Genomic DNA, 13792 nt, shown 5'->3' on the forward strand with positions numbered 1-13792 from the left:
GTTGAAACATTTCATTATTTTTAAGCCATTTTTGTTCTACAGCATTTCTTTGCATGTGTCTAAGACTTCTGAACAGTGCTGTATACAGTATATGAACACAAAATTATGAACACGTCCATGAAAACTTTATTCTCAACTGGCCCATACAGAACAAATGATCACAGACCATTTCAGCTTATCATTGATTCAAAGACAGATAGATTGAAACAGTCAGGAAAAATATTAAATGCTTGTTCAAATTGCTTTTAAGATGTACCTTTGAAGTTGGGTCTAATTCTGGCGTCGTAGCCCGAGGTCCTTCCCATGAGCTTATCCAGAAAGTCTGAGGGAGACATGGGTACGGCTCTCCCCCGAGGACTTTCAGGGTCCTTTGTGGCCACCAGACTGAGAGAGAGAGAGAGAGAGAGAGAGAGAGAGGAGATTTTAGGAAAATGGGCTGCGACAGTCACTGAGGCTACACATTTGGAAGAGCTGCACTAATATCATCTGACATGATAATTCACATTCAGGTTTACTCAGAGAAGTGCAGCAGAGGCATCCCTTGAGGCACAGCACTTCTATTCACTCACAGAAGGAAGTAACATCCATGAGTCCATTTGTAGAACGACACACCATGCCCTCAGAGTGATGGCTGACTATAATAATTACACAATTCCTAAATTCTTTAAAGGAGTTTGTAGGACAAGACTGAGGCTACATCCACATGACAACGGCAATGAGATTTTATTTAAAAAAATATCGCGTCCACATGGGCAACGGATCAGTAAAATATCAGGTACATATGGCAACGCAACACTTGCTGAAAACGATGCAATACACATGCCACACCTCTACGTGCGCTGTAAGACGGTCCCATCAGAGACACCAGAACAATAGAAGAAGTAGGACGCATGCGCATAAACCCCTTCTTCTACCCAGCGTGAAGCACTCACAGGAACAAGCACACAACAACAAGAAGAAGATGGCTGCGACTACGCGAGGAAATCGTGCCTGCTGTGTGTACAAATTAGTTTTATTAGTGTGCATAGTTTTATATAACTTAATTTTCTTATTGTGTGTGAACATTTTGAAAAGCAGTCTTATCCAATAAAAAAAAGAAATTCAAGAAATGGTTCAGTTACTTGTTTATTTAAAAGAAAAGCTGTATACAAAAGTGAATGCAATGCAGTGGTTCATACAAAACAGCGAGAGTGCTGCTTGTTCTAGTCATGTGGTTGTGACGTCATCGTAAACAAATCCGTTCTACTCATCCAGACTACTTCGCAACGGCGCCGTTGCCAGATTTTTCCACTCTGGAACCCGTTCTCGTTTTGGGGCACCCAAAATGCCGGTGCCGTGTGGATGCCAGGCCGAAACGATAAACAATTTTATCAGATTCACCTGAATCCATTGCCTTGTGGACAGCCTCTGATGCAGTGGTGCAGTAGTTAGCACTGTCACATCACAGCAGGAAGGTTCTGGGTTTGAACCTCGCTGCCAACTGGGGCCTTTCTGTGTGGACTTTGATGTTGTACCTGTGTGGGTTTCCTTGGGGGGCTCTGGTCCCCTTCCACAGTCCATAGACATGTGGATTAGACCAACTGACTACTCTAAACTGCCCACATTCAGAGGTGTGAATGGTTGTTCCCTGTTCGATGGTTTCCTCCAGGTGTTCACTGTTCAAAGGGTTTCCTCGGGGTGCTCCAGTTTCCCCCACAGTCCAAAGACATGCTGTTAGGTTAACTGGCTACTCTAAATTGCCCATCGGTGTGAATGTGTGTGCGAGTGCACAGAAAGGAACTGGCTACCCTACTGCTGCAATGGAGCACTTGCATGTGACATCACATCCGCTCCAGATTGTAGACAAACGCCATCTTGGCGGTCAAGCGCCATATTTCCGCCGCCTTTCCGACGCTGACTTTCATTTTTTTTTTTTGCCGAAATATTCAAAAATTACCGTGCCACAATGCCGGATACTTGCATGGCATATAAATGCCACAACAGGACAGGTCAGAAAACAGGAAGAAAGTTTCATAGGCTGCCATGGGACCCTGACAGGCGCGCAAAATGGATTGCTGCTATCGGCCGGGCTGATCCAAACAACAAGAACAAGGCATGGGTACCGACTGGAAGGAGCGATCACTGGCGCCTGTGCAGTGACCATTTCATCTCAGGTTCGTCATGTATTTATTTCAGTATATCCATGTGGTTATTTGCAGCATAAGTTTATGATTTGCTCTAATAAAAAAATTCCGGGAAGTGGGAGCCTGAGAAAAGAGGGTTGGGGCGGGGGCGGGGGTGGGGGGGTGGATTGGGTCTTTAGCGGTGTGGTACGAAAAAAAACAGTAAAGAACTTATAAGAATTTACCACTGTCTAAGTAGTAAATCCTTATAAATATAAGGATCAATCCTTATAAGGATTTATAAATAAATATATATGCCATGTATGATTTACTCCTGAAAGTGGCGCTTTTTGCATTATCCTCATACAAATTTATGAAAATCTAGTATGTATGAAGTGAACATTGTGCATGGTTTTTACAGATAATGTGTATGATGAATTACACCGTCTTTGTATGCTTCATGTAATGTTTGTAGTTTTAAATTATATTTAACAGCGAAGGAAAGTTGATTAGGTAATTATACACGTCCGGGTATTCCACCTCCGGCAGTTCAAGATCCACTGACACGGTCGTGAAAACTCCGTCCGGTAAGCCATAAGGGTCACTAATCTGTAGACCGTTTATTTTAGACATATATCTAATTATCTGTGCATTAGAAAAATGAGCCGTGTAGTCCGTCGGTTGAAAGTGATCCATTCTGTACACGAGTGCAGCAGTATTCAGCTGTGTTGTTGCCCGACAAGATGGCGTCTGTGTACTTTCCGGTCACGTGACTGCAAGATCTCTATAGCCCCCAAGCATAACTACATCTGAAACTGAAACTACAACTGAAATAAATAAACTAAAACTATGGTTTGACAAAAATAAATTATCATTAAATCTAAGCAAAACAAAGATCATGTTGTGTGGGAGACACAAAATAGATTGTAATGTAGAATTGATAATAGACAATACTAAGATAGAAATGGTACAGGAAATTAAATTTCTTGGTGTGATTTTGGATCATAAAGTCTGCTGGAAACCTCATGTAGGATACATACGAGCAAAACTGGCAAAGTGCTCGGCAATTCTGTGGAAAACAAAATATATTCTTGATTGGAAATCTTTGCATACTCTATATTACGCGTTATTTTTGCCATATCTGACTTACTGTGTCGAAGTCTGTGGAAACACCTACGAAACCACTCTGCAGCCGATATGTACAATACAGAAAAGAGCAATAAGGACAATAAACAAAACAGGATACAGAGATCACACAAACTCACTATTCATAAACTCACACGTTGAAATTTATGGATCTGGTCAAATTCAGAACACCACAAATAATGTACAAAGCGAGAAATAATCTATTGCCGAAAAAATATACAAGGAATGTTTAGTGAGAGAGAGGGGGGATATAATCTAAGGCTACATCCACACGACAACGGCAACGAGAGTTTTTTTTAAAAAATATCGCGTCCACATGGGCAACGGATCAGTAAAATATCAGGTACATATTGCAACGCAACGCTTGCTGAAAACGATGCAATACACATGCCACACCTCTACGTGCGCTGTAAGACGGTCCCATCAGAGACACCAGAACAATAGAAGAAGTAGACGCATGCGCATAAACCCCTTCTTCTGTAGCATTAGCCACATAAAGTTTTGATTATTAATAAGTAGCATAAAATGAAAGACGCGGAAAGAGGAATGAATAGGGGTAGATGGAAGCCAGTACGCCAACATTCTGATATCCTCTAGAATTCTTTAATGGTCCGGAATAAATTGAATGCTACACGTTGATGGATTACTTTGTTCTTCTACGCCCTTTTTGAGGAATGTATTGTCGGACTTAAACCAACATCTGAAGAGGTGAGATCGCTCCTTTTTTTTCCCTATTTTTGCTGGCGGGATTGTTTTTGTTTTTGGAAAGCGCACGGGCGGTGCGCAGTTTGGTTATACTCAGTACTTCCGCAGTGTTTGGACTAAAGACTCTGCCCTAAGGGCTATTCTCTCTCTCTCTCTCTCTCACTTTGCACCATTACACAATAAATTTTCACAGTGAAAATATTTTGGAAGCGCATTTCATGAACCAAGTTATAGGATTTGTTGACAACTCGCATCGAGTTCGTTACACTTCTACCCGGCGTGAAGCACTGACAGTCATGTGGTTGTGACATCATCGTAAACAAATCCGTTCTACTCAACCAGATGACTTCGCAACAGCGCCGTTGCCAGATTTTTCCACTCTGGAACCCGTTCTCAAAAGATTTCGTTTTGGGGCACCCAAAACGCTGGTGCCGTGTGGACGCCAGGCTGAAACGATAAACAATTTTATCAGATTCACCTGAATCTGTTGCCGTGTGGACAGGGCCTAAGGGGAGACCTAAATTTTAAAAAACCAAAGGTTCGAACAAATATGAAAAGCATGTGCATATCGAGCTGTGAGGTGACTTTATGGAACAGACTGGAGACAGAAATAAAACAAAGTGTAAATATAAATCTGTTGAAAAAAAGGTACAAAAAATATTTTTAAACAAGTATATAGAAGTGTGTTAACGGAGGATGATGAGGGATAAATAGAATAGGGTTGATTGTTATATTAGAACTAACTTAGTATATGGTATATATGGTATATATTTATTTATGGGGATAGTTTATATATTCATATTTACAGGGATAGGTATGTAGTAGATATTTATTTTTGTAATTATATATTTATATAGATATTTATGAAGTGTATATATGGTATTGAGGTTTTTCACCTGAAGTCACAGGGTCATGTGACGCCCCGGTGTCCGCCATTTTGAAGGTCAAGCTAGCTAATGTCAACAACATCATAGCTAGTATGTTACTGTAGCAATGTTTACGTTCAGTCATTTGGATGACTGTTAAAACCTTTCAGTCTCAAGTTTTTCCTTTACTGTATTTACTAGTTTACTGTAATTATGATCCGGCAGCTATTTACACTGGATCCAGTGTAAATAGCTGCTGGAGCGTGCTCCGGCTTGCTCCCCCTCAAATTAAGCAGCGCGCTCCGGCTTGCTCCCGGAGCGCTCCGGCCGAGGTTCCGGAGCGCGCTCCAGCAGCTATTTACACTGGATCCGGTGTAAATAGCTGCCGGATCATAATTACAGTAAACTAGTAAATACAGTAAAGGAAAAACTTGAGACTGAAAGGTTTTAACAGTCATCCAAATGACTGAACGTAAACATTGCTACAGTAACATACCAGCTATGATGTTGTTGACATTAGCTAGTGCTAACAGCTAGCTGCTAGTACACTGCTACAACACAGACACCGACCCTAATAATACAGTTCTTGGTCATTGCCTGGTAACAGCAAATTTATAACGGGCCATGTCTCAACAGACTAAGAAGTTATTTCAATGACATTTAATAACATTTTGTTTATCCTGAGGACCGAAAGTAAATGAAAATGTGAACAAACCTTAGCTGTAATAAGATGGCGACCACCGGCTCCAGGGATGACCCACTGATGTAGGCATGTTACCCAGCCTGACACAAAATATTTGTAGATATCCAAACTCTTATACGCTTTCAGATCAATACCTGTGTATGGCGATGGGTTTTTAATGACATAGGAATACAGATCATGTGGGCCGAAGTCAGGTAAAGACGAGGGCTTCGTGTACTTCCGTACGTCAGTGAACAATCCTGGTGGAAGCAGGTAAACGTCGTTCTCTAAGCCTGCTAACCTCAATTTTTGCAAATACCTCTCCCTCTGCTCGCCCTGTAAATGCCCTATGTCGCTGGATAGTGAAGGTGTTTTCTGCATCTCGCTCCTTTTTCTTTTATGTTTTTCGTTTGTCGCCTTCCTCGCATTCAAACTGATTCGAGCCGTGACGTCCAAAATGGCAGCATCACATGACTTGGTCACGTGGGTGAAAAACCTCAATATAGTATATATATATATTTTGTAATTATATATTAATATAGACATTTATGAAGTATATATATATATATATATATATATATATATATATATATATATATATATATATATATATATAGTATGCGGTATATATTTATTTTTATAATTAAATATTTATATAGATATTTATGAAGTGTATGGTATGCAGTATATATTTATTTTTGTAATTATATAGATATTCATGAAGTGTATATATGGTATATATTTCTATAGGTGTATTAATGTAGTTTGGATTTCGGGGTAGTTAAAAAGGGGTGGGAAATTAAAAAAGTATTGTACTTCTTCCCACTCCTTTTTCGAACAATGTGCAGTGTTTTGTAATGTCTTAGCTCTTTATGTTATTTTATTTATTTTCTGTTAATTTCTCTTTTCTTTCTTTTGTATGTACAAATAGTTACATACTTTTTTTTACATATGTTCGAAAATAAAAATTAATTAATTAATTAATTCATTAATTCATTCATTCATTCATTCATTCATTCACATCATCACTTGTTTACCACAGTGCATTATGGGGAATAGCCAGGGTTGGTAGTTGAGTGATATGATGGATGCCAGATTAATTTTACATGAGAGCGATTTAAGAGGAGCAATTTCACCATGCACTGTCGCGGAAGACAGTGAACTTTGTGATTTAAAGCAGTGGATAACATGTCAAGGGTTTACAGCAGGAAAATCGGAATCCAAATCAAGCTTGGTGAGAAGATAAGAGTCTAGACCGAGTCGACTACACTGTACAACAACAACATCAAATCTCTTATTTCTGAGGACATATATTGCACCAGCTAAACTTTATCGGGAAAACAAATCTATCTGAATATCAGGAATTGTACGTATGTAACCTCGGGTGGCATGGTGGTGTAGTGGTCAGCACTGTTGCCTCACAGCAAGAAGGTCCTGGGTTTGAGCCCAGCGGCCGATGAGGGCCTTTCTGTGTGGAGTTTGCATGTTCTCCCTATGCCTGTGTGGGTTTCCTCCGGGTGCTCTGGTTTCCCCCACAGTCCAAAGACATGCAGGCTAGATTAATTGGTGAATGGAAGTGTGAATGGTTGTTTGTCTCTACAGTATGTGTCAGCCCTGCGATGATCTGGCGACTTATCCAGGGTGAACCCTGTCTCTCGCCCATAGTCAGCTGGGATATTTTCATACTAAACACTAAAATTTACAAATAACAAAAACATAAAACAGACAAATAGTATGATGCTACCTAGAAATAACTGAAAAGCTAATCGAGCTAGGCAGCAAATCTTTTTATGATTAATTGAAAAAGTCAGATGGGTGGCACGGTGGTGTAATGGTTAGCGCTGTCGCCTCACAGCAAGAAGGTCCGGGTTCGAGCCCCGTGGCCGGCGAGGGCCTTTCTGTGTGGAGTTTGCATGTTCTCCCTGTGTCCGCGTGGGTTTCCTCCGGGTGCTCCGGTTTCCCCCACAGTCCAAAGACATGCAGGTTAGGTTAACTGGTGACTCTAAATTGAGCGTAGGTGTGAATGTGAGTGTGAATGGTTGTCTGTGTCTATGTGTCAGCCCTGTGATGACCCGGCGACTTGTCCAGGGTGTACCCCGCCTTTCGCCCGTAGTCAGCTGGGATAGGCTCCAGCTTGCCTGCGACCCTGTAGAAGGATAAAGCGGCTAGAGATAATGAGATGAGATGAAATTTGGAAGAGACTAATATGAATTTAAAAAATTGGCTTTGATAGAAGACTTGAATTTACCGAGACTGAAAGGTTTAAATGATTCATTAATACTAATCCAAATTACTGCTCCTTTAAATCGAATATTAAATTTACCAAAATTCATACGAGCTGGAGGCAGACAATAACTTGACCTTGAGGCCAGCCTGGTATTGTATTTGTGCCTTGTTCTGACACTTAAGAAAAAATTATCAAAAAAGAAGGCAAAACATTTGTATTGAATTTATACATAAATATAGAATTACAATATAAGACTATGTCACAAAATTTGAGAATGTTCAGCCTTTTAAAAATATGAGAAGTGTGTTCAGTAAATTAAGAAAAAGTTATAATTCTTACAGCTTTCTTTTGTAATATTACTAAGGGCTTTAAAGTTGATGGGTAGGTGTTTCCCCATACTAAAACACCATAAATTAAAAATGGGTAAATAAGAGAATAATAAAAGCTGCACAAGAATGTTTTGAGGAACATAATAGCGAAGTTTAGACAAGATTCCAACACCCCGAGATATTTTCTTTGACAATTGATTAATATGCTCTTTCCAAGTAAGATGAGAATCTATTATTACTCCAAGATATTTAATACTAGATTTTTTTGTTTAATTGGCTTCTGATTCAATGTAATTATAAAAGGGCTTAAGAATTTCTTTTGAAATGGATGAAAAATCACAAAATTAGTTTTATCTACAGTGGTGCTTGAAAGTTTGTGAACCCTTTAGAATTTTCTATATTTCTGCATAAATATGACCTAAAACATCATCAGATTTTCACACAAGTCCTAAAAGTAGATAAAGAGAACCCAGTTAAACAAATGAGACAAAAATATTATACTTGGTCATTTATTTATTGAGGAAAATGATCTAATATTACACATCTGTGAGTGGCAAAAGTATGTGAACCTTTGCTTTCAGTATCTGGTGTGACCCCCTTGTGCAGCAATAACTGTAACTAAACGTTTGCGGTAACTGTTGATCAGTCCTGCACACTGGCTTGGAGGAATTTTAGCCCGTTCCTCCATACAGAACAGCTTCAACTCTGGGATGTTGGTGGGTTTCCTCACATGAACTGCTTGCTTCAGGTCCTTCCACAACATTTCCATTGGATTAAGGTCAGGACTTTGACTTGGCCATTCCAAAACATTCACTTTATCCCTCTTTAACCATTCTTTGGTAGAACGACTTGTGTGCTTAGGGTCGTTGTCTTGCTGCATGACCCACCTTCTCTTGAGATTCACTTCATCGACAGATGTCATGACATTTTCCTTTAGAATTTGCTGGTATAATTCAGAATTCATTGTTCCATCAATGATGGCAAGCCATCCTGGCCCAGATGCAGTAAAACAGGCCCAAACCATGATACTGACACCACCATGTTTCACAGATGGGATAAGGTTCTGATGCTGGAATGCAGTGCTTTCCTTTCTCCAAACATAACACTTCTCATTTAAACCAAAAAGTTCTATTTTGGTCTCATCCGTCCACAAAACATTTTTCCAATAACCTTCTGGCTTGTCCATGTGATCTTTTGCAAACTGCAGATGAGCAGCAATGTTCTTTTTGGAGAGCAGTGGCTTTCCCCTTGCAACCCTGCCATGCACACCATTGTTGTTCAGTGTTCTCCTGATGGTGGACTCATGAACCTTAACATTAGCCAGTGTGAGAGAGGCCTTCAGTTGCTTAGAAGTTACCCTGGGGTCTTTTGTGACCTCGATGACTATTACACACCTTGCTCTTGGAGTGATCTTTGCTGGTCGACCACTCCTGGGGAGGGTAACAATGGTCTTGTATTTCCTCCATTTGTACACAATCTGTCTGACTGTGGATTGGTGGAGTCCAAACTCTTTAGAGATGGTTCAGACTTTGATAGATCCCTGTTCTTTAAATAAAACAGGGTGCCCACTCACACCTGATTGTCATCCCATTGATTGAAAACACCTGACTCTAATTTCACCTTTAAATTTACTGCTAATCCTAGAGGTTCACATACTTTTGCCACTCACAGATATGTAATATTGGATCATTTTCCTCAATAAATAAATGACCAAGTATAATATTTTTGTCTCATTTGTTTAACTGGGTTCTCTTTATCTACTTTTAGGACTTGTGTGAAAATCTGATGATGTTTTAGGTCATATTTATGCAGAAATATAGAAAATTATAAAGGGTTCACAAACTTTCAAGCACCACTGTATATTAAGGGATAATTTGTTTGCACACAGCCAGAGATTGACTCTTTCAAGTTCTGAATTAATTTTGACTTGTAGAGAGTCTAAGGAGAAATCCGTAAGAAGTAAATTGGCATCATCTGCAAACAAATGTAGGTCAAACAGCTTGGAGCAATTACTAAAATCATTTATATATAAGAGAAAAAGAAGAGGGCCTAAAACAGGGCCTTTCACAAACACACTAGCAACACAAGGCTAATCTAGGCCTCCACCACGTGTAGTTAGCTACACGAGGCTAAACACATGGTCAAGTCCTTCCCACACACACACACACACACACAAGCACACATTAGCAACAGAGCTAATCCTTTGTTCTATTTAGATAACATTCCTTTGTTTTAGCTAGCAACAAGCTAGGCCATACACGCACACACACACACCATATCATATTTGTATATATTGATTATCCATTTTTATCTTTGTTATAATAAATCCATTTATTATCAAAGCTGTGTGTATTCATCTTGTTGGTGAACAATATCTGAAGTCCCCAATCTCTGAAAGAATTCAAAAAGGTGCATATAAGTTATGTAATATGGTAAGTGATCAATAATAATTTGGAAATATACCATAATCTAGCTGTTTGGTAATTTATCCAGGATTAATGGTATGATTCACTAAATGATTCACTGAATGATTCACTAAATGATTCACTTCAAATGAGACTGATTCTATGGTATGATTCAATTCAAATGAGTCAAAGTAAACGATTCAATGGGATTGATTCATTTTAATTATTAACCTTCAAATTTAATGAGACTGATTTAATGAGATTGATCACTTAATTTCAATAATTAACTGATTGCACCCACACATGGCAATGTTAAACTGCCATTGGTAACACACACACACACACAAAAACAACTTTTGCCTAGTAAATTCAAATATCAGATATCACTGTACCGTCTGCTGTGCTACTTCCAGGGTGGAAGAGGACGCAAGGGTAGCAAAAACGAGCATTGACTACATCACAGCCAGCTAGCCAAGTTTTCAAGTGGTACCAGTTCTTGTTAAAACCTCTTGAGTAGGTCTTCTCCCCCTTCGTAGACACTTGCTTGATGTTTAAATTCGGTCTAGAAGGTCCTAGCTGTTTGATTGCCGTTTTCTCCTCATTGGTATGACGACTAAAGGGAACTTCTTTCAGAGACGCTATCGTATTGTTGCACTCAACACTCGCCGCCATCTTCATAGAATGTTCACACATTTCCCGCGCAAGTTGCGTTTTCCAGCCCAAAATTATGTTCAAAACCCGCAAAAATGCACTTAAAACTGCCCAATCTGGCAACACTTGCGCGGCGCAACAGGCGTATGATGTAAGCACGCTGCTTGTGCGAGCACATAAAACCTAACAGAAAATGCATTGGGAGCAGGATTTTCAAAAAAAAACGTATGTACCATTTGTGTCAATGGGAGATTTTGGGGCAAATCTGAACCTGACAGAAATCGCCCCAAAAGGGCGTGGCTACACCAGGCGCGACCTTAGCCTGATTAGACAATGACATTACTGTTGCCGTGGTAGTAGGAGTAGATAAAAAAAAATTTCCCTCCCTGTTTGGGAGTGCGTCGCCCAAATCGCCCCTATTAACGAGCCGCCAGTGGGATACAGCTATTTGCTTTAGGTGGCATGGTTAAAACCGGTTAGAGAAAACAATGCAGTGTTTAACAAAGGTGAAAGTAAACAATACGGCGGAGCTGACCCTGGGTATCGCCCATAATGCATTGCGATAAAACAAGCAATTACATAGTCATGGGTTAGGGTCATTCTGGCCAAGGCAACAAAACCATAGTTTGCCTGAAGCCTGGATTGGGTTTGACAATGATGATGATGATGATGATGATGATGATGATGATGATGATTACCCCCTCCCTGAGCTCCATCGTTTCAGCTCCCCCTGTTGTAAGTGGCAGGTCCAAGACGTTTATTTCAGTTCTTTCAGTTCAGTCCTTCAAACTTTGTGGGTAGCCATGGCCTGAAGGTTAGAGAAGCAGCCTTGGGCCTAAAGGGTTGCTGGTTAGATTCCTGGGACCGGCAGGGGAAAATGTTAAGGGAGTTGAGTGAATAAACAGCACTTTCCCCTCCCTCTGTATCGTGGCTGAAGTGTCCTTGAGCAAGGCACCTAATCCCTGGCATAGCTGCACACTGCTCTGGGTATTTTTTGTGTGCTCACTGCTTCAGATGGGTTAAATCTATAGCAGAGGAGGAATTTCACTGTGCTTGAGTATACATATGACAAATAAAGGCTTCCTCTTCTTCTAAAATACCTTGCTTGGTCTTCTCTTCAATGGCACCTGGTCTGTTTGCAAATTCATGGGGTTAATAAAGCCTATCTAAAAGAATTTTGACACTAAAATCTTTCTTTTCTCTTCTCCTTCAAATTTGATGGCTGTCAACTGGCTGTCTGTCACTTTGGACCTGCTGGCTACTTTACACTGTGAAGCAAGACATCCATCCATCCATTATCTGTAGCCGCTTATCCTGTTCTACAGGGTCGCAGGCAAGCTGGATCCTATCCCAGCTGACTATGGGTGAGAGGCGGGGTACACCCTGGACAAGTCACCACATCATCGCAGGGCTGACACAAACAACAATTCACACTCACATTCACACCTATGGTAAATTTAGAGTCACCAGTTAACCTAACCTGCATGTCTTTGGACTGTGGGGGAAACCGGAGCACCCGGAGGAAACCCACGCGGACACGGGGAGAACATGCAAACTCCGCACAGAAAGGCCCTCGCCAGCCACTGGGATTGAACCCAGAACCTTCTTGCTGTGAGGCGACAGTGCTAACCACTATACCACCGTGCCGCCCTGAAGCAAGACATACATTGACTTTTTGAATCTCCTACTATTTAATCCTAAATACAGGTGATAAAAGCTCATACAGGTCTGTATATGTATGTGTGTGTGTGTGTGTGTGTGTGCTTTCACTGTTCCTGAGAAATATCCCGTGTGTTCTTATCATTCCGTCTGCTTAAATGACTGTAATTTTCTCAGGGGTGTATTTTAGCTCACGATAACAAGCCTGCAGCAAAGAGAGGCTCCAGTGACAGACAGGAGATAGACGAGTGAATGATGACCAGGCTTTGTGCCAGCTCTTTCAGAGTGAGAGTGAATGATGGAGTCGATCCCGAGCTGTAATGACTGTTTATGCCTCTCTGATTGCCCCTCTGTTGTACACACTGCATGGCTCTGTGTGTGTGTGTGTGTGAGAGAGAGAGAGAGAGAGAGGCCAACGCTGCCAGTCTTATTTATAATGCGCTGGTGTGTGACAGCTGCTTTTAAATCTCCTCCATTCTTTCAAAAGGCATTCTATATCAGCATGTCACTCCAGCTCCAGGCTAAATCAAAAACACATCCTGCAAATCCAACAGAACTGACTTTGGCTTTAATTCAATACAACCGTTCCATAAATATGAATCAAATTCTTCAATTTCTGCATCTCCAGATGTCATCAGTCAGCCAAGACATGTCCATTGCCCAATATGTGCTTCGTTACTCTTGTTCTGGAGCTACCAGCCTAACGAATCTTTAGTGTGCCATCCGGGTCATGGCACTGAGTGGTTGAATCAGGAGACAGGTTCGATTCTCATGTCCTCAAGGTTGTGTTGTGTGATTGGAGTGTCTCTAGATCAGCCTTTTCATCAGTAGAAGTATCAGAAAGTCAACACTAGTCTAGTCTACAAATTGGACAGGCTGAGCTTACATAGAGATGAGAGAAGAAGAAGAAGAAGAAGAAGAAGAAGAAGAAGAAGGGATTTGGATACATAAGAAGGAAAAAGAGCCAGGGAGTGTGATCTAGCACAGCAACTCAAATAATAACATATTTATCGACACAAG

The 13792-nt window shown here is 40.6% G+C and overlaps 1 protein-coding gene across 2 annotated transcripts in view; it reads right to left on the minus strand.

Moving 5' to 3' along the window:
- The window catches only part of glra3 (glycine receptor, alpha 3), a 220158-nt gene that overhangs the window by 145230 nt on the left and 61136 nt on the right, over positions 1 to 13792 (minus strand). The window contains exon 2 of one of the 2 annotated variants that reach the window (XM_060924886.1): positions 257 to 384. In XM_060924886.1, the coding sequence (XP_060780869.1) occupies positions 257 to 384 (128 nt within the window). Of the gene's footprint in view, positions 1 to 256; positions 385 to 13792 lie in introns of those variants that run through there. The other variant, XM_060924887.1, reaches the window with a different exon arrangement.

The sequence above is a fragment of the Neoarius graeffei genome, chromosome 7, assembly GCF_027579695.1.
Source record: "Neoarius graeffei isolate fNeoGra1 chromosome 7, fNeoGra1.pri, whole genome shotgun sequence".
Lineage (NCBI taxonomy): Eukaryota > Metazoa > Chordata > Actinopteri > Siluriformes > Ariidae > Neoarius > Neoarius graeffei.